The following is a 22,019-nucleotide window of genomic DNA, read 5'->3' on the forward strand; positions in this document are numbered from 1 at the left end:
GGTTAGAGTGACAACTGAGGATGTAAATGTCACATTCCTTATCAGGATGTGTTATCAACATAGAGACAAAACAAGGGGAGGGAAAATGGAAAAGAGGAGGGTAAGTCTGGTAAGCTTCCAGCTTGCCCATTCATAGTGCTGCAAGCGAATTAACATTCAAGCTGATAAACCATATGATACAAGCATAAGCACACTTAACGGTAAAAAAGGAAACCACCTAAAAAAGGAAACCACCGTTAAGGGAGATAACAGTAGGGACCAATACCAGATGGGTGAGGAAAGGAAGTGAGAAGAAAGGACAAGAACACAGTTAATTTTATCATCACTTGTGGTAGGAACAACAAACACTATCTAAATGACCAAGAACCAAATCTATAATTATGAAGGTAACTATTAAAATAAAAATACAAACCTTTCTCAAATCAGAAACATGTATGGCAAATAAAATACCGATTACACAATGAAAGACTTTTTAAAAATTAAACCAAAAAAGACAAATAATAAAACAGAACAGGGAACAATCATACATGCCTTATCAAAAATGTAAAAAGCCTAGGGGTGCCTGTGTGGCTCAGTCAGTAAAGCGTCCAACTCTTGATTTTGGCTCAAGTCATGATCTCATGGCTCATGTGTTCAAGCTCCACGTTTGGTTCTGTGCTGACAATGCAGATCCTGCTTGGGATTCTCTCTCTCTCTCTCTCTCTCTCTCTCTCTCTCTCTCTCTCCTCCTCCTCCTCCTCCTCCCCCCCACTTGTGCTCTCATTCTCTCAAAATAAACAAGCATTACAAAAAATAAAATTACGGGCACCTGGGTGGCTCAGTCAGTTAAGTGTCAGACTTCAGCTCAGGTCATGATCTCACAGTTTATGAGTTTGAGCCCTGCATCGGGCTCTGTGCTGACAGCTCAGAGCCTGGAGCCTGCTTCGGATTCTGTGTCTCCCTCTCTCTGTGATCCTTCCCTGTTTGCACTCTGTCTTCTTCTCAAAATTAGACATTAAAAAAATTTTTTTAATAAAATTATTTTTAAAAATAACATAAAAATCCTAATTAAAAGAAATGTATTTTCACAACAAATCTCAAAGTAAAATTCAATTCAAGAATATACTAGATAGGAAGCACCTGGATGGCTCACTAGGTTGACAGTCCAACTCTTGATTTTAGCTCAGGTCATGATCCCAGGGTTGTGGGATCGAGCCCTGTGTCGGATTCCATCCTCAGATTAAGTGCTTAAGGTTTTCGACCTCTGTCCCTCTCCTACGCTTGCACTCCCTCTCCCTGCCCATCCCTAGCTTGTTCTCTCTCTCCTGCCCATCCCCAGCTCGTTCTCTCTCTCTCCCTCTCTCTCTCTCACACACACACAAAGAACAAGAAAGACTCAACTAAAATAAATCTATTATGAAAGACAGAATATAAAAGGGCAAAAGCATACTATAAAAACACAAATGAAAAGAAATTAGAAATTATAATGTAAATACCAGATAATGAAGTATCAGGCCAAAGAAAAGAATAAATAAAATGAAGAATAACACTTTATAATGACAAAAGGTGAAATTCACACTGAGGTGTAAGTTTTATCTTCACACCAAGTAACATAACAGTAACATTTCAAAAACAAATCACAGCAGTTACTAGGACAACAACACACGTCATCAACAGCAGTCTTTAATTTACCTCTCTGCCCAGGACCCCTGGCCAAGTGGACAAAAAAGGTCAAGAAAACAGAAGAACTTAATAAAAGTTATTTAATACTGTAAACTTCCCTGTCAATACATTTAACTCTGCACCATAAAAACAAAGAATGTAAGATTTAGGGGCACCTGGGTGGCTCAGTAGGTTAAGTATCTATTGTTTCAGCTCAGATAACCATCTCATAGTTCGGGAGTCTGAGCCCCATGTCAGGCTTCAAGGTTAAAGTCCAGAGCCTACTTGGGATTCTCTCCCTTTCTCTCTCCCCCTCTCTCGCTCATTCTTTTTCTCAAAATAAATAAAAACTTGAAAAAAAATATATTAAAAAAAAAAATGTAACCTTAAAAAAAAAAAATCTTGTGGAATGTTCACAAATATTGATTCTATAAAGGCCAGAAAGAAAATTTTTAAAAATTCCAAAAGAATTAAACTGTATTTTCTATTCATAGTACAGTAAGAATATAATTATTAACCAAATTATGAAATATAACAAAAAAGTCCCACTATCTGGAAGTTTCAAGCCTTTCTCAATCATCTCCTTAAGAAACAAAAAAGAAATTTATACTGAAATTGGAGAATTTCTACAAAATATAAAAATAGAAATTATAAGTCAGAACCAAGAGCATTCATTCTCAGAGGACAAAACAGTAAATGCCAAAAAAGTAACGGAATGAAGAAACCAAAAAAGGGCAATTAGTAAAGATAAAAATAGGAGTAAAAAAATCGTAAAGTGGTAGAATACATTATAATTTGGAAGCTAGTTTTCTGGAGGGGTTTTATTGGTGAAAAAAAAGTAAAAATGGATTAACCAGTAGCTAACATGATCATAGGAGAAAAAAGAAAGGGGAAGTACAAAATACAGTGTTGTTTGTAATGGCAAAGACTGGAATGTCCAAAATAGTTAAATATAGTACATTCATAAATAGAAACACTGGAGCTTTAAAAGAACAAGGGAAATCTTTATATACTGATCTGTAAAGATCTCCCACATATAGTGGTAAGTGAAAACAGTAAGGTTCAGAATGATAAGTACACTAAGTTGCCCTTATATAAAAAAACAAGAAATATAGGAATCTATATTTGCATTTTCCTTATACATGAAAAAGAAACTTTGGAAGGATATACAAGAATCGAGACCGTGGTTTCCAACTGTAAAGAGTGGAAACTGGGTAGAGGGAGACAAGGATATACTGAAGGATGTTTTTCAGCACACAATGTTTTACGCTTCTGGGTTTTGAGTCCTGTAAGTGTACTACTTACTTTTAAAATAAAACTTTAGATTTGCATATGACCAACATTAATTTATCAAATATTTTCAAGCACTTACCAAAACCATGTTTGGTGCTGAAAGTGTACAAAATGAAAAGATCCAGAACTCTCTTCTTTATTTTCTAACCAATCTCTACACCGAGTGTGGGACTCAAACTTACAACCTAAGATTAAGAGTCACATGCTCTACCGATGGAGCCAGCCAGGCACCCCCAGAACTCTTTTAAAAAGCCTGTAGTTTGTATGCTTTGGTAGGGACACAGGTGACAACGCAACATTGGGAATATGTGACTGATTCTTCATACAAAGACATTACATGCAAATTGCTAAAAGGGCACCTATATGGACATAATGGAAATGAGGATATTGTTCAGGTAAGATGACTCTTAGGCTAAGATTTAAAGGGTGAGCCAGAAATTTTCGGTGGAAAAATAAAAAACATCCCAGGCAGGGATACCTGGGTGGCTCAACTGGTTAAGCGTTCGACTCCTGGTTTCAGCTCTGGTCATGATCTCATGGTTTAGTGAAATCCAGCCCTGAGCTAGGCTCTGAGATGACACCGTGGAGCCTGCTTGGGATTCTCTCTCTCCCTTTCTCTCTGCCCCTCCCCTGCTCTCTCTCTCTCAAAACAAACTTAAAAAAAAAAAAAAAAAAAAGAACATCCCAGATTAGAAAACAGAGGTTTGGAAGTAAAGAGGGCAAAGGGTATTCAAGAAATCATTACTGATCAGGATTCTGAAAGAGGGAGTGTCCAGAATTCTGACTGAAGCTGAAAGGGGGCTAGATAAGAAAAGGCACGAAATACCCTGTTATGTAATTTTATTGCCTTCTTTCTACATGTTCGGTATTATGCTGCGCGCTGGGGATAAAGAAGTAAGCACAGCCTCCTCCCCGCAGCTTGGTCTGGAGGACAACACCCTTGAAAATCAAGAAAGCAGCTTTTACGATACTTTGATGCCGTGAGCTTTGCTGTCTCTAGCTCTGCGCACACACTCCACTGTCTCCATGAGAATGCTCTCCCCACACGTCCTCTCCCCAGCCATCCCAAGCCCAGCTAATTTCTTTCTCAAGACACACATTAAATGTCCTTGTTCCAGGCAGCCTTCTCGGTCAGACTCCTCAGACTAAATCAATCAGTTCCACTTGCTATATACTTGAAAGCATGCTGTGATTCTTCTTGGTAACTGCACTCAGGAGTCTTTGTATTTCTTCTTTTTCAAACTGCAAGTGGATATAAGAGCCTAATCTGTCCTGTCCACCATTGTCCCTCTAGCACTAATCACAGAATACAGCAGACCCTTAATGAATTAGTTAATAAATGAATAAATTGTAGAACATAATTTAATCTTTCCTAATCACTCGGTTGGATTATCAAAAACCCAAACAATTGTACTTATACATTTCAGGTATATATTTCTCTTCCTTATGGCTCTAGAATGCTACACATTTCAAGTACTTGTCTCTTGACTTTTTTTCTGTCCTCTCAAACCACAAAATGTCACTTTCTACTACTTTTTTTTAATGTTTCATTTATTTCTGAGAGAGAGAGAGTGAGCACGCGCACGTGAGCAGGGGAAGGTCAAAGAGAGAGGGAGACACAGAATCTGAAACACACTCCAGGATCTGAGCTGGCTGTCAGCACAGAGCCCAAAGCGGGGCTCAAACCCACGAACCGTGAGATCATAACTTGAGCTGAAGTCAGACACTTAACCAACTGAGCCACCCAGGCGCCCCACTTCCTACTACTTCTAAGTCTACATTTCTAGCAGATTCCAGGTAAGTCTAATCTACAGCTATTTCCTGAGCCAAACAGATAAACAAAGTTCTAAGAAATACAACAGGCATAAGACCAAGTAACAATATGTAGTTTCTGAGGACTCCCGGGGAGGAGGGGTAGAGGGGGTTGAGGAGGGAAGGGTGTGGGAGAACAGGACAGAATGGGGATGCAAGGAGACATGGTCTTTTACAAGGAAACTACTCAATCATCACTGCATAATTTCTTTTGTAAACAAGGCTTTTTATTTTTGCTAACTTTGATTTACTCTATGTTATGTAAGTTCAAATAATCGTTAATGCCATGTTTCTTCATGCAAATAAAGAGTTGAAATGAAAAACCTGGAAATAAATATTCCATTGTATAAGCAAAGAAACGAATCACTTGAAAAAAAAGAGGTCTAAGATACTGAGGAAAAAGTATCTGAGTTTTCATCTATTCAAGGTGTACACTTTTTCCCCATTTACAAATACATGAAAGTGGAATGTGTCTCACAATTAAAGTCTTAAATATAACTGACAATATATTTTCTTAGCTGTACATAAAATGATGGTGCACCTCATAACTGATGGCACCTTAAATTTGATGAAATGCATGTAATAAAAATATTTATCTATATGACTTTCTCAACTACATAATCTGTAATTATCTCTATTATTAACATATTCCATCTCTCCTGTCCCACTAACATGAAAACCAAATGCTCATATTAATGATGATGACAGGAGATAAAATCCAGTATGAGAGAAAAAAAGCAGCAATTTTGTTTCACTGAGAAATCTTACATTAAGAGACCATGGGCCTAACTAAAATTCTGCTCAAGAAACTTTAGTTACATCCCTCAGAACCCTTAACTTCTGAGGAAAGTGTATATCTTAGCTATGTTGTATGTAATCATCATAACAGTTCACAATATTACATATTCATTGTTGAATAGATAGAAATGCATCTCCTCTGGATCCTAAAGTCAACATCTGAGTGGTTCTACATATTTCAGGACCAGTAATTTAGTGTCATTTATAGCATTATTCTCTAAAAGCATTATGCAATGAAATATGCTTCTCGAATTGCTAGCAACATAATCACTAATGTGACTTTCAACTCTAAATAGCATAATGACAAAAACTTGAAATTTTTCATTTATACACAATTGGAAAAATTAGATATAGTCTCATCTTCATACAAAATAAAAACTCTACAAAAAACTTATAGACCTTTTGTTACTTTTTCCTCCTCAAAGGAAAAATATAAACCGTTTCTAGAAATGATTAAGTTATTATTATTCTTATTAAGTTACTATTATTCTTAAATATTTTCTCTTAAAATAACAGGTAAACATCAGAAAAATATTTCCACTAGGGCTAATGAACAAAAGAACAGAAGTCAATGAGAAAAAGTTCTAGAAAATATACTAAAAATAATCATCTATGTTAACAAAAGATATTTTGAAGAGGTAATTAAAAAGAACATTTATAAGTAAAACCACTAGCGAATTACTTTTTGTTTTTAGTACCTACCTTTGTCTGGGAACTATGAAGAGTGCCCGTACCAACTTCTTCCTATTTGCTTTTGTATTCATGTTCATGCAAAAATCCATTGCTGCCTATAGGAGAAAAAGCAAACTTTTTTCCTTAAAAAATTTTTTTAATTTAGCTAACAAAAGCAGAAACTGCATGCTGCAATGGACTTCTACATGTTCCTAAACATTTCGAAATGGCTTTAGAACACTGGTATCATAAGTATATGCCATATTAAAGGATCACTACCCTCTCCTTTTAGATCTCAAAATAAATGTTTCATAACCTTTTGAGTTGCAACCTAATGTTAAAAACAGAACCCCAAGTGGCTAGACTGAAGACCTATCATGAACTGACAAATAATTATATGAAATGTGTAATTAATGCCTTTGACCTCACTGAAGTCAGGTAGATCAACATTAATATAAGAAAAAATATTCTGATAGAATTAGAAAGTAACAATAATAGTTACCAGGAGCCAAGAAAATTACTAATGCTGATAACAATAACCAAAAAGGAGCAAAGATAAACTGGAAATGAGAGAAAGGCATAAATTATTCTCAGGAATATGTAAGAATAAGTGCCTCATCAGTGACTAAAAAGGTTTAGTTCAGTGTCAACAATCAGATTTGACAACTTAAAACTAAAGAAACCATATAACAATATTGTAATAAATGCCCACTATTAATAAATACAACTATTATTTACTATAGTATACTACTATCCTATGCTACAGTTTAAAAAGTGTTCAATAATTCATCAATATGTCTAACATAGAAGTGTGAAAGAAGAGCTAGGAGAGGTGAACATTCTGAAAAGCCACTGGAAAACATAAACGTGAGTAACTATTTTTAAAACAGAGGCATGTAAACTTTTTTTTTTTAATGTTTTATTTATTTCTGAGAGAGAGAGAGAGAGAGACAGCGTGAGCAGGGGAGGGTCACAGAGAGAGAGGGAGACACAGAATCTGAAGCAGTCTCCAGGCTCTGAGCTAGCTGTCAGCACAGAGCCCAACACGGGGCTCGAACCCACAAACTGTGTGATCATGACCTGAGCCAAAGTGGGACACTTAACCAATTGAGCCATCCAGGCGCCCCAGGCATGTAAATTTTTTAAATGTTAAAGATTTTCAGTTTACTGTATTTTTTATTTGGTTTAAGAAAAATAACAAGTTTAAGTATTTCAGGTCAGGTCATGATCTCACAGTTCATGAGATCAAGCCCCATGTCCCATCAGGCTCTGTGCTGACAGCATGGAACCTACTTGGGATGCTCCTTCTCCACCCCCCCTCCCCCGCTATGCTCTCACTCTCTCTTGTTCTCTCAAATAAATAAAATAAAAAGGAATAAACTACTTTTAAATATACTTTTGAGGATCCCAAATACTGTCCTTCTACAGGCTCACATGTAATGATTATTTTATCATTAATCCCAGTCTCTAACTTGATCATCTTTTGATTATCAGATGCAAATAGAGGATCCAGAGTTCCCTGAACTATAAAGGATTTCTACTCTTCACTACAGACAAAATACACTATAACACCTCTAATTTGGTTAAGTCTTTTGATGAAATAAATGGCACAACTGACAGATTACATTCAAACTCGGGAAACTAATTCACCCTGGAAGTATTCACCAAGATCAAAATTTTGTATCAACATTAGTCAAGAGAGTAAAATCAATTTAAATGTTTCTTCTGCAGTGTGCCTGGGTGGCCCATTCAGTTAAGCATCTGACTCTTGGTTTGAGCTTAGGTTATGATCATGTGTTCATGAGTTCAAGTCCTGAATCAAGCTCCATGCTGGCAGTGTGGAGCCTGCTTGGGAACTGTCTCTCCTCCTCTCTCCCTGCACCTTCCTGCTCATGACTGCTCTCTCTCAAAATAAATAAACAAATAAATAAATAGATAGATAAATAAATCTTTTTAAAAATGTTTAATCAAAAAAAGTTTTCTTCTGTTTGTAAAAAGAGTATAATAAGTGTTATCAAAGCTTACATTTTATAACATTAAAGATTATAGCTAATTAAAATAAATAGAAAAAATAAAAATATGATACATTTCCTTCAAGCAATTTACTCATATGAAGCATTGAAAAATTCTGGACCTAAGAAATAAAAACCCCAAAGTCATGTACTCAGGAAATAAAATAGGTTAACAATGGAAAACTTCTCACACAAGCATGGGGGAAAACAACTTCAAAGCAAAATTTGTGAAAATATTAAGAAAAATCTTAAATAGCTAATAATGGGTATGTTTCACCATAAATTAGAAACCATGAAAAATAAAATGTATTTCAAGAACTACATTAGAACACTATCCCTAAAAATACATAAGCACTTTGCATAATCCGTCTAAATAAATTTTGTGAAGACAGAGATGGCAATATTTGCTTCATCTACCACAATAATCAAAGGTCAGTTAGATAGGGAAAAGCCTACAATGTTCAAAAATCTCCACAGATTAGGAGTCTGTAAAGCATGTCAACGCTTGGCACACAGTAGGGGTTCAATAAATATATGCAATAAGTAAACAAAAGATGACAGGAGTAGAAAAACTGCCAGAATTAATAAATTTCAGAAAACTAAAAAGAGAAAAGCTTCATGTGGATATGAATTCCTAGACTTAACCAGAACTGTCCTATGAGGAGAAAGAAGCAAAGGAGTCTTCCTGGTGGTGTCTGTCTGTCTGGGTTACAACAGCTGAGTAACAACTCAATAAGCAGGATTCTGAAAACTGTTTCAAAACATTTTAGGTCAATGAAAGACAATTCGCCAATCATTTCTTATTGTATTTATTAAGTAAAAAAGTCTTATAATCATCAAATGTATGCAGAAATAAACAGTACCATGAATGACATTACTCATAGAAAGTTACTTAAAAGAAATCTTCACTCTGATGTCTACATTGTTACGTAATTACTGAATTCAAACAATTCTTGGATTTTTCTACCTGTTTTCCAAGTACCTTTCCCTCTTAAGCCATTTGGACCTCTGTGAACGTATATGGAGAAATTCCTTTCATGAGGAAGCGGACTCCCAGGGGAACCCTCTGGAGTACATCAGGGAAGAGTGGTCCCTATTTTTCACCTGACTCTGAGAGTCAACTTAGTACTGAGTAAACAGTCATTACTGGCAATAGCTCTTAATACTGAGCTGGGCGCTAAAGGATACTTTCCAATACACACTCGGAACAATAACACTACTTGCATACAAAACTGATGAGACCCTTCCCACCTTCAATTTTCAGGATACTCAAAATGGAGTACAGGGTAGAGCAGGAGTATCAAATCCCTCTTTCATCCTCTGTTTATGTCATATGAATGAATATATGAACATCTGTCAGGGGAAAGATTCAATCATGTTTCAAACTTAGTTTCTGAAAGCTATACATTGATCTAATCACTCCAAGAAGCCAATATGGAAATTTTTTTAATCCTGCGTGATTACATGAATAGTTACTGAAATACAAATTATGTAAATTATGTTAAGGACTAAATGAGTTCAAAGTTGAAAAATAACCTAACTTCTATCTATAGTTTTCTTAGGAGACCATCAAAGCATTATGGGAAAAAAATAAATGATTATATTATACTTCGACCAAAAAAAATGGCTTAAAACAATTTTTAAACTTTGGGCCTCAAGAGCCTTTTACTTTATACTCTCAAAAATCAAGAACCTAAAAGAATTTTGTTTATATGTTTACATTTATCATCATTTATTGTATTAAAAATGAAAACTGAAACACTTTTAAAATATTAATTCACTTAAAAATACCAATAAACCTATCAGTTGTTACTTTTTTTTAGAAATAACTATATACTTTTAGAAATAACTATATACTTTTCCAGATGAAAAAAAATTAAGTGACAAAAGTACTTTTGTAGAAGTTAGCTAGATTTTCGTGTCTATTTATGCATTTAATTGTCGTGATGTGGGTTTTTTTTGGATGAAGTAAATGAAGAAACTCCAGCTTCACACATACACATAGCTGGAAAAGGGAGGTGTATTTTAATATACTTTCTAGTAATTGCAGGTATTCTTTGATACTACACCAAAATTTGACAAGTGGAATTTTCTTAAGGGCCAGATGCAATGTGGAACTGAAAACAGAGAAACCAATTTTTCATTCTATGTTAGATTAAAATCCACTGGTCTGTCTTGCACTTTTGAATGCATCTTTAATACCCAAGCAAGATTCTGTTAACACTGTGCAGGGGTCACTGAGAACAATGGTTCACTGAGCTGTGCAGATCTTCCACACACATGCACAATATTTTAAGATTATATTATTTAATATCACTGCCGTAAGGTCTGTTCAGAAAAGAAGAGGAACGAATCAAGCTTATGGTGGTAAACATTAAGTTTTTCAAAATTCTAATTTTGTTGAAAACTCAAATCTCTTCACTGCTAATACTTTGTTGTTTTCCTTGAAGTGAGAGGTGCACCTTTGTTCATGTTAGAAAATGGTCTGCTAAATATCAAGGTTGAATAACCAGTCTGCCCAGTGGTTATTAAAGTACTTCTTCTCAAGTAAAAATGGTATTCCATGAAAAAAGCAACTAGTTCAGCTTACAACTCAAACTACCACACAAGTGGTTCTTCTCAAGACAACCTTGAGACAGCAGACACAACCTTGTGAGACACAACCTTGTAAGTGCCTTACATGCCATTCCCATTTTTTCAGATTAAAAGGATGTGTGCTCAAAGGCTGAAATAAAATCAAATTCTGATGGAGTCATCAAGGAGATTCTAAAGTGAAAGTAGCACTCTCTTTTTAAATTCATGGCAGTGAAGAACACAAAGGCTCCAGTTTGCTACCACTGTACCCACTCATGCCATATTGCCAGCTGCTTCTGCAAATGTAAAAAACAATGAAAAGGTAGGGGACAGAACCCTAGTATTAGTATGAAAAGAGTTTTAACCTTATAAACCCCATGAAAGCACCTCAGAAGACTCCAGGAATTGACAAAGCATACTTTAAGAACTTCTGGCCTAAAACCATTATTTTCCAAACTCTGGGGTCCCTATGTAAAGGGGAGAAATGTCAGGTCATCAAAATTCTAGACACCATTCCAGACTGTAAAAACAGTTCTAAACTCAAACAGAACATTCACAAAATGCCTCCAATCTTCTATGTTTATTCTGCATTCCCATATAAGATTCCACATGAAGACATGGTTCACTCTATGGCTAAAATAGTCCAAAACCCACAGACATTCCTAATTAGAGCTATCCTACAAGGTTTATGTGCTTGCAAAAAGTTAAAGAAACAATTATACCTTGTCTATCAGATCTCGGTTGACACAGTTGGGCAACTGCTGGAGGAAAGCATCTACTATGAGCTTGAGATGAGATCCAGTGCTAGCTTCTTCATCCTCTTGTTCTAATACAAAATTAGTTTTTAAATAGGTTAAAAAAATAAATACAGGCAATCTAAGAATATAAACATTCAATTATAAGTTATTATATACATTCAATATAAACATTCAATTATAAGTTATTTGGGAAATAGATAATTTAGAGCTTTTCCTACTTGTGAAAAAAATAAAACCTTTTTTGAGCTATTACCCTAAAGTCTGGATATCTCTAGAATCATAACCCAAAGTCATTATAGTCTTTCAGACATTGAATATGAAAAGGCAAACTTTTCCTTTTCCAACAGACACAAAACCTTCAACAACTGCCTGCTGTTTTAGAGTAACATTATTATTTTTATCTACTGAGCCCCTCTTCCCCCATGTCCTCAAGTAACAGCACTCCCATCACCTGCTTGCCTTTGAAAGGAACCCATGGGATTTTGAAAGGGAAGGGCACTGTCAAAGCACAGCACATCACCTTCCTCTCAGCCACAGGCAGCCATGACACCAAGCCAGAACCTTCCATGACACTTATGTACAGACAGTGAGAAAGCAGAACCTTGGGATGTAGGATTTGGACCTAGAACAGCCTCCAGCCATGCCCACCCTCCCTTTAGGACATGGAGAAAAGAAAATCTGCAGGAGCAAACCATGAAGCCAATGCAGAAATACACAATACTGACAGAAGGTATCCTTCTAATAAAAAAATCCTAATAAATGGATAAAGAAGATATGGTGCACAAATAACATGGAATATGATCAGCCATAAAAAAGAATGAGATCTTGCATGTGCAACAACACGGATGGACCCAGAAAGTATTATGCTAAATGAAATAAGACAAACACCATGGGATTTCAAGCATATGTAGAAATTTAAGAAACTAAACAAATGAGAGATAAAAAAAAAAAGACTCTCAAAGACAGAGAATTGTTGTCTAGTGGTTGCCAGAGGGGAGGCAGATGAAAGAGATAAAGGGGATTAAGAGTACATTTATCATGATAAACACTGAGTAACATACAGAACCACTGAATCATTATATTGTATACATGAAACTGACATAACACCGAATATTAATTATACTTCAATTAAAAATGTCCTAATAAAGAAACTTAATAGGAATTATTTAGGAAACAATTAACAATATAATATTTTTATTATTAAATACAAAACATTACTCAATTATAGACAGGTAAAAATATAACAGATAAACTAATATACTAGTTGTCTTTTTACAACTCAACCATTTTAGAGTAACTTTCAAATACTTTATATTAAGACTATAAAGATTAGAGTAAATACAGGATAAACTAGCAAGTAAAGAAGAGTAAGAAATACCTATTAAGATATTTAGAATGTAGGTGATCATTAAAGCATGTAGTCACATTATATGGGACATGTGGTGTTTGTTCTAAATCAAATTCCAAAAAACTGACGGCCTAGAAACAACAAGAAAAACAGGGAACTAAAGAGTAAAGATCTATATTCTTAAGCAAGAGTTCCACATATAAAAATTAATTAAAAATTAAATCGTTAGAGGGTTGGTTAAGTGTCTAACTTCAGCTCAGGTCATGATCTCATGGTTTGTGAGTTCAAGCCCCAGGTTAGGGTCTGTGTTGACAGCTCAGAGCCTGGAGCCTGCTTCGGATTCTGTGTCTCCCTCTCTCTCTGCCCTTCCCCGGCTCATGAGGTCTCCCTCAAAAATAAAACAAACTTTAAAAAAAACTTTTTTTAATTAAATTGTTAGCAATATAGCACTTACCTTGCTCATCAAGAAGTTTCTTTGTAAGATCTTCAGCTTCTTCTCCACCCTCTAACTCTAAGGTATCATCATTAATTTCTAGGTTCTCCAACTCAAGCTCCAAATCATCAGGATTGGATACCTCCTTATTATCTTTAAGTTCTTTTGCCTCTATTTGAAAACAAAGAATCAGTATCTCTGAATTAAAAGTCGTATTGAAATCCTGACACAAAAAATAGATAAGAATTCATAAAATCTGCATCTTTTTAGAACATATATATATATATATATATATAACTGGTAATAAATTTGAGTGTGTATTTAATATATTCAGATTTTGTAAAATGTAGTAAATTCATTGAGAACAAAAACCATAACTTCTTTGATTCAATATGCCATCTATTTACTGAAGAACAAATGGAGGGATGGATGGATGGATGGATGGATGGAGACACATGGCATGAAGAATTGAAGATGAGAAGAAAATAAAGTTGATTAGATAAAGTGGACTCAGATTAAGGTGGGTCCCAAACTTCACCATGAGTTCAGACTTTCTCTTTTATGCAGTACAAGCTTTACTCAGTCATGAGGAGGAAACAACATCTAAAAAAAAATTTAGTGTTAATTTTTATGAGAGTTAAGCAGGGGAGGGGCAGAGAGGAGCCAAAGGATCCAAAGCTGGCTCTGTGCTGACAGCAGCGAGCCCAATGTGAGGCTCGAACTCACAAACCGTGAGATCATGAACTGAGCCAAAGTCAGACGCTCAACAGACTAAGTAAGTCACTTAGGTACCCCCAGGGGATAACATACAGGTGATGTGAAGGGGTACCTGGGAGGCTCAGCTGGTTAAGTGTCCGACTTTGGCTCAGGTGATGATCTCACGGTTTGTGAGTTTGAGTCCCAAGTCAGGCTCTGTGCTGACAGCTCTGAGCCTGGAGCCTGCTTCAGATTCTGTGTCTCCCTCTCTCTCTGCCCTTCCCCTGCTCACTATCAAAAGCAAGCTGATCAGCTACTATGTAATCAAAACTATGCCAAGCTACTGACTATGCCAATAGTCAAAAAAAGCTTAAAATGTTACACTTGCTCTCAAGAAACGTACAACCTGGGGCACCTGGGTGACTCAGTCGGTTGGATGTCCAATTTCAGCTCAGGTCATGATCTCATGGCTCATGAGTTTGAGTCCTCCATCAGGCTCTGTGCTGACAGTTCAGAGTAAACTGTGTTGCATGGTTTGAGAAATCAAATGAGATAGACTAGAAACTGGTCATGAGGTGCAGCAACATGAAGATGATTGGTAACTATGGCAAACAGTTTCGGGGTAGAGGAGAGGATAAAGCCAGATTGGAGCAGACTAAGCAGGGGAAGTAAGAAAGTGAAGAATCTGCACACAGCCAATTCTTTCAAGAGGACTGCTTTAAAAAAGGTAGATGGAAAGAGATGGGAGGCCCAGGAGGTGTCAGAGTATTCATAACTTCTTTTGATCTGTTTTGTTTTTTAAAGATAAGAATACACTTGAATACTGAGATTAAGGATCCAGTAGAGAAAAGGAAAGAGAGACAGAGTTTGACACCAAAGAGATCAAAAAGGTATGGATAATAGGGTTCAAAAGAACGAGGGAAGACAAGATTCAGAGCAGTAAGATGAACTGACCTTTAATAGAAGGTGTAAAAGTTCACCTTATCACCCAGGGAAGAAACATTCTATAAGCCCTAAAACAGGTAGATTTATAAATCAGAAGGGGCGCACTGCTGAGGGAGTTCTATGTGATGGTTTCTATCTTCTCTATGAAGTACTATATTACACATCATCATCTGCTAACGAGGGAACCCAACTGAAAACGAGAAAGAATGAAAATGTGTTATGGAGTGTGGGAGAGTAAGCTGAGGTCAGAGATGCTGTCAAGTTTCCATGAACTGTGGAGACTTGGTGGAGGTTGGCGACCAGTAATTTATCAAGTTCTCAAGCTATCTAACTGAGCTTCTAGATCTAGGAGAGCTCAGCAGTTTGGATACAGAAACCAATATGGTAGATGACTGAATTCAGCCAAGGCTAAACTTGACAGGCATATATGAATGAAAGACAGAAAGAGAAAGAATGTACAAGAGAAATACTAAAGATGTATACCAGAATGCAACTAGAAAGGAATGTAAGTGAAAGTGAAAGTGGAGACTAATGGAAGGGGAAAAAAGAAAAATTAAGGAACCATACAATGGACTAGAGGTCTCAAAGCAGAAGAGGGGCAGTGAGGGAATCGGAGAAAGTAAGCTGCAAAGACAGAGAAATACGGAAGTCAGAGACTTTAGGGGTGGTGCAGTTTGGAAAGATGCATTTTCTATCATGCTGGTAAAAATGAAAGGCAGAGAGACTCCTTAAGTTCAAACCAGTTACTGGTGGAAACTGTCCTATAATTTTTTTTATCCACAAAATATCTCTACCAAATACAAGGGTTATTTTATTTCTTTTGAAGTTAAACTATTTAGCCACCAAACTGTATCTATTCATTCACGATTATATATCCGTATGTGAGACCATATCTCCTTCTTTTCATTCTTGTTACTGCTCCTCTGACAGACCTCTTATGTTACTAAAACAGAAACTTACCCCATCTATACCATATTTCCTCTTTAATTTATCCTATATGCCACTGACAGAGTAAACGTTAACAGAAAGTAACAAAACTGTAACAAGCTGCTTATGTTATATATTACAAGCTGCATCTAGGTTATATAAACTTCCATTAAATGGTATTCACCGTCTACAGCAAGACAGTCCAAACCAATTTCCCCCTACTCTCCTATTTACTACATCTTCTAAAAAGGCAAAATGAATTATGTGATCCCTATTTCCTCTCCAAATATACTCAATCATTTCCAGCTTCAGTGCCTTTTTTCACGCCATTCTCTCTACTTGGAAAGTCCACCCCAATGTCTCTTGTCAAAATCCAAGCCAAACTTCAAAGTCTGTCACAAGAGTCCATTTCTTGCACAGAGTTTTATCTGATCTCCAACCATGGTTACTGCCTCCACTGTCTTAACTGCCACAATTCTTTGTACTCTTCCTTAAGGCCCCACTCCTACTCTCCTTCACATTAGAATTCTTTGAGCCCTGGCTGCTCCCCACTAATGTGACTGTTAAGACCACAGACCCTATACTCGTATCTGTCTTGCCCATGGCACTCAGGACATTATCTCACATGAGAGGATGAGACCCTACACCCACTCCTCAAAGAGAAACAAATATTAGAACCCCTCAAGTACGTCAAACTTGTATGATGATATGAAAAACCTATACCACGGCAGAAATCACACAAATTTTTCAAATCCTTAAAACTGTAAGAAATATTCAAGTGACTACTCCTCACTAGGAGCTTCAACTGTATATAAGCGGAGATACCTTCTAAAAAATTTTAACGGACAAAACTGGGTAGGAGGTATCTAAAATGAGCATTTTATCATATTTTTCACTATAATTTTTAACATATTTCAAATATTTCAACACTAGTCTTCATGAAATACAAAAGAAAATTTACTTTAAGGTAAGAACATCTTTCAGATCAACTAAGAGGTTTTTACATTTTCAAATTACCAGAAGGGCCACTTGTAAAATGTTCTAACCATAGGATGACCCAACGTTTTTCACAAAAATAGCCTAATTTTCATGTTCAGTGTATTTAACTTAGATCCTAAAGAATATTATAAAAAGAAACAGTTTTACTTCTTCCAGTCAGTATGCTAACCAATACCACCCCATCCCCCATTTAATATATATGTTACACACAGAGAAAAAAAGAACAAAACTAATCCTTGAGAAATTTTTTTCAGGTAAAAACTTTTGTGTCTAGGGATAATGATGTTATTACATGTGTTACCTGTAACACATTCACCACTATGGTGGGGATGGTACCGGTGAGGGAGGCTATGCACATGGGAGGAGGTCAGGAAGGATATGGGAACTGTGTACTTTATGCTCAATTTTGCTGTGAACCTAAAACAGCTCTAAAAAATAAAGTCTAGGGGTGCCTAGGTGGCTATCCATTAAGCATCCAGCTCAGGTCATGATCTCAAGGTTTGTGAGTTCGAGCCCCATGTAGGCCTCAGTGCTGAAAGCTAAGAGCCTGGAGCCTGCTTCAGACTCTGTGTTTCCCTCTCTCTCTACCCCTCCTCCGCTCATACTGTCTCACTCTCAAAAATAAATAAAACATGTTTTTTAATTTAGAAATAAAATTAAATTAAATTTTAAAGTGTAGTCTAATATTTAAAAAACAGGTTTTATGCATCAAAGGACATTATCAAGAAAGTAAAAAGACAGTCTTTAGAATGGGAAAAAATATAGGGCACCTGGGTGGCTCAGTCGGTTAAGTGTCCAACTTCAGCTCAGGTCATGATATCATGGTTCGTGGGTTCAAGCCATGCATTGGGCTCTGTGCTGACAGCTAGCTCAGAGCCTAGAGACTGTCTTCAGATTCTGTGTCTCTCCCTCTCTCTCTGACCCTCCCTTGCTCATGCTGTCTCTATGTCTCTCTCAAAAAAACTAAAACATTAAAAAAAATTTTTTTAGAACGGGAAAAAATATCTGCAAATATGATAAGGGTCTACTATCCAGAATATTTTAAAAACACAAAAGACAACTGAATTAAAAAATGGACAAAGGTGGGAAGCCTGGGTGGCTCAGTTTGTTGGGTGTCCGACTCTTCGCTTCCACTCAGGTCATGATCTCAGAGTTCAGGAGTTTGAGCCCCATGTCAGGCTTTGTGCCATCACTGCTTGGTATTCTCCCTCTCTCCCTGACTCTCCCCTGCTTCAGTGCTCTCACTCTCTCAAAATAAATAAACTTCCAAAAAATGGACAAAGAAATTAAATAGACATTTCCCCAATGAAGACAAATGGCCAAAAAGCACATGAAAAGATATTCAACATCACTAGTCATTATGAAAATGTAATCAAAACCACAATATCATTTTCACACTCACTAGGATGGCTATAATCAAAAAGAATATCATATAATAACAAGTAATGACAAGGATGCAGAGAAACCTTGTACATGGTTGGTAGGAATGTTAAAATGGTTCGACCACCGTGGAACAGAGTTTGGGAGTTCTTAAATTTAAACAGTGAAGTTTCTATCTCTTAATCCTCTTCACCTATTTCATCCAACCTCTGCACCCCTTCCCTATGCCAACCACCATTTCTTGGGTGTATTAATAAATCTGGTTCTTGGGCGCCTGGGTGGCTCAGTCAGTTGAGCTCCGACTTCAGCTCAGGTCATGATCTCACAGTTCATGGGTTCGAGCCCCGCATCGGGCTGTGTTGACAGCTAGCTCAGAGCCTGGAGCCTGTTTCGGATTCTATATCTCCCTCTCTCTCTGACCCTCCCCTGCACACACTGCCTCTCTCTCTCTCTCAGAAATAAATAAAACATTTAAAAAAGATAAATAAATCTGTTTCTGTTTTTTTTTTCTCATTTGTTTTATATTTCAGATTCCACATATAAGTGAAATCATATGGTATTCATCTTTGTCGAACCTATTTTACTACCATGACACCCTCTAGGTTCATCCAAGTTACTGCAAACAACAAGATTTTGTTCTTTCTTATGACTAACATTTCACTTTATATATATACCATATCTTCTTTATTTATCTACTGATGGGGACTTAAGTTTGCCTCCACGTTTTGGCTATTATAAATAGTACTGCAATAAAGAGGGTACATATATGCTCTCAAATTTGTATTTTTGTTTCCCTTGGGTATATATCCAATAGTAGAAATCATGGATTGTATAGTATTCCTATTTTTAATTTTTTGAAGAAACCCCATACTGTTTTCCATAGTTATTGTACCAATTCATATTCCTATCAACAGTGTACACAAAGGTTCTCTTTTCTTCACATCATCACCAACACCTGATATTTGCCTTTTTGATACTAGCCACTCTGACTGGTGGGAGGCGATATCTCACTGTGGTTTTGATTTGCATGTCCCTGATGAGCAGTGGTATTGAGCATCTTTTCATCTGTAGGTCTTCTTTGGAAAAATGTGTATTCAGGTCCTCTGCCCATTTTTTAATTGAATTATTTGGTTTTTTGGTGTTGAGTTGTAGGAGTTCTTTATACATTTTGGAATATTAACCCCTTATTGAATATATCATTTCCTAGTATCTTCTCCCACTCAAGAGCTGTTGTAATAACTTTGTATGGGGACAGATGGTAACTACGCTTATAGTGGTGAGCATTATACAATGTACACCTAAAACTAATATAACATTATATGTCAACTACACTTAAATTGAAAAACAAAAACAACAGGGTTGCCTGGGTAGCTCAGTTGGTTGAACATCCGACTTATTCTCAGCTCAGACTGTGATCTTGCAGTTCATGAGCTTGAGCCCACATTGGGCTTTGCACTCACAGTGCAGAGTCTGCTTGGTGTTCTCTGTCTTCCTCTATCTCTGCCCCTCCCCTGCTCACACATGTACGCACACTCGCTCTCTCACTCTCTCAAAAATAAATGAATATTAGGTAGCTCAGCTGGTTAAGCATCTGACTTTGCCTCAGGTTGTTATCTCATAGGTCTTGGGTTCAAGCCCCAAGTTGGGCTCTATGTTGACAGTTCAGAGCCTGGAGCCTGCACTGGATTCTGTGTCTCCCTCTCTCTCTGCTACTCCCCCGCTCACACTCTTGTCTCTCTCGCTCAAAAAAGGAGCATTGAAAAATAAATAAATAAATAAACATTTTTAAAAATGGAATTACCACATAACCCTGTAATTCCTAGGTGTATACTCAACAAATTTAAAGTAGGGACTCAAACATAGCAGCCCAAGTCACAGTGTCAAAATATGGAAACAGCTCAAAAGTTCACCAATGAATAAATGGAAAAATAATTTGTGATATACACACAAAATGAAATATAATTTTCATAAATAAGAATGGAGTATTGATAAATGCACAATCGATGTACCTCCAAAACATGATAAGTAAAAGAAGACAGACTTGAAAGATCATACATATATTGTGTGATTCCAGTTATATAAAACGCTAAATAAATAAATCCACAGACACAGAATGCAAACTGGTAGTTGCCAGGGACTAGAAGAAGGGAGGAATGGAGAGAAACTGCTCAATGGGTACAGGAGTGATGGAATGTTCTGCATATAGGGGTTATAATACTTGTACATCAAAGCAAAGACTACTACTTCCTAGTTTTAGTGTAAGGCACAGAAATTACTAATCTTAACATAACTTGAAATGCAGTATAACACAGTAATTAAGGGCCCAAGTCATTAATTAACATGGCTGAAATTTCAGATCTACCACTTACTAGCTGTGAAAGTTACTTAACCCTGTGTAGTTACTTAACCGCTCTGTGCCACAGTTTCCTCATCTCAAAACAGGGACAACAAGAGTGGCTGCCCCACAGGGTTATTATGAAATTTAAATAATTTTTTACTTACAAAATACTAAAATGATGTTTGGCATGAAATGATTATTAAATAAAAATTACTAACTATTATTTTATTATTATTACTTTTTAACATTTATTTTTGAGAGACAGAGAGACAGAGTGTGAGGAGGGGAGGGGCAGAGAAAGAGGAAGACAGAATCCAAAGCAGTATCCAGTCTCCTAGCTGTCAGCATAGAGCCTGATGTGGGGCTCGAACCCACAAACTGTGAGATCATGACCTGAGCCAAAGTCAGATGCTTTAATGACTGAGCCACTTAGAGGCCCCACTTGCTATTATGTTTTTAAATGGGTTCCCTAATAAATACATCAGAATACAAAAGTACAGGGGCACCTGGGTAGCTCAGTCAGTTGAGCAGTTGAGCATCCAAATTTGGCTCAGGTCATGATCTCACAGCTCATGAGTTTGAGCCCTGTATCAGGCTCTCTGCTGTTAGTCCAGAGTGTACTTTGGAGCCTCTGTCCCATCTCTCTCTGTCCCTCCCCTACTCACACACACACTCTCTCTTTCAAAAGCAAATAAACATTAAAAAAAAAAAAAGAATACAAAAGCACATTTAAAAACAAATTATCTGGAAGTGCCTGGGTGAGTCAGTAAGTTAAGCATCTGACTTCAGCTCAGATCATGAGTTCACAGTTCATGGTTTTGAGCCCCAAGTCGGGCTCTGTGCTGACAGCTCAGAACCTGGAACCTGGTTCAGATTCGGTGTGTGCCTCTATCTCTGTCTATCCCCCACTTGTACTCTGTCTCCCTTTCAAAAATAAACAAACATTAATAATATATATTTATCTGCTATCTCTTCAAATCCCTGGCACTGTTCCATCCCATTTCTCCTCCATCTCCAGAGTTTGGCAGAATTCCCTTTAGAAAACAATGTGACTGGCATTCAGGACCTCCCACTAATGACCTCAAAGCTGTGATTTCTCTAAAGCAACTCCTCCTCATAAGGAGTCAAGGACATGTGGCCTAGAAAGAGCATTACAGGTAAAAAGTACTACAGAACTAACACTTTTCCTAACAATCCCACCAAGAGAAATTCAAGTCTTACCAAGATCTCACATGAATTGATTACATTATGAATAAACATTTTTAGGGTCACCAGGGTGGCTCAGTTACTTAAGCTCCCAACTCTTGATTTTGGCTCAGGTCATGATCCCAGGGTTGTGGGATACAGACCCATGTTGGGCTCTGCACTGAGCATGGAGACTGTTTAAGATTCT

At 36.8% G+C, this 22,019-nt stretch overlaps 1 protein-coding gene across 2 annotated transcripts in view; it reads right to left on the minus strand.

Annotated features, from left to right (window-relative positions):
- UPF2 (UPF2 regulator of nonsense mediated mRNA decay) overlaps positions 1 to 22,019 on the minus strand; it is a 105,726-nt gene that overhangs the window by 54,353 nt on the left and 29,354 nt on the right. For both annotated transcript variants that reach the window (XM_039246008.1, XM_039246007.1), the window contains exons 6-8: positions 13,363 to 13,512; positions 11,525 to 11,628; positions 6,247 to 6,332 (exon numbers count right to left, since the gene is read on the minus strand). In XM_039246008.1, coding sequence (XP_039101939.1) covers positions 6,247 to 6,332; positions 11,525 to 11,628; positions 13,363 to 13,512 — 340 coding nt within the window. The remainder of the gene's footprint in view (positions 1 to 6,246; positions 6,333 to 11,524; positions 11,629 to 13,362; positions 13,513 to 22,019) is intronic.

The sequence above is a fragment of the Hyaena hyaena genome, unplaced genomic scaffold (assembly GCF_003009895.1).
Source record: "Hyaena hyaena isolate Hyena2069 unplaced genomic scaffold, ASM300989v1 scaffold_276, whole genome shotgun sequence".
In the NCBI taxonomy this organism is placed as follows: Eukaryota; Metazoa; Chordata; class Mammalia; order Carnivora; family Hyaenidae; genus Hyaena; species Hyaena hyaena.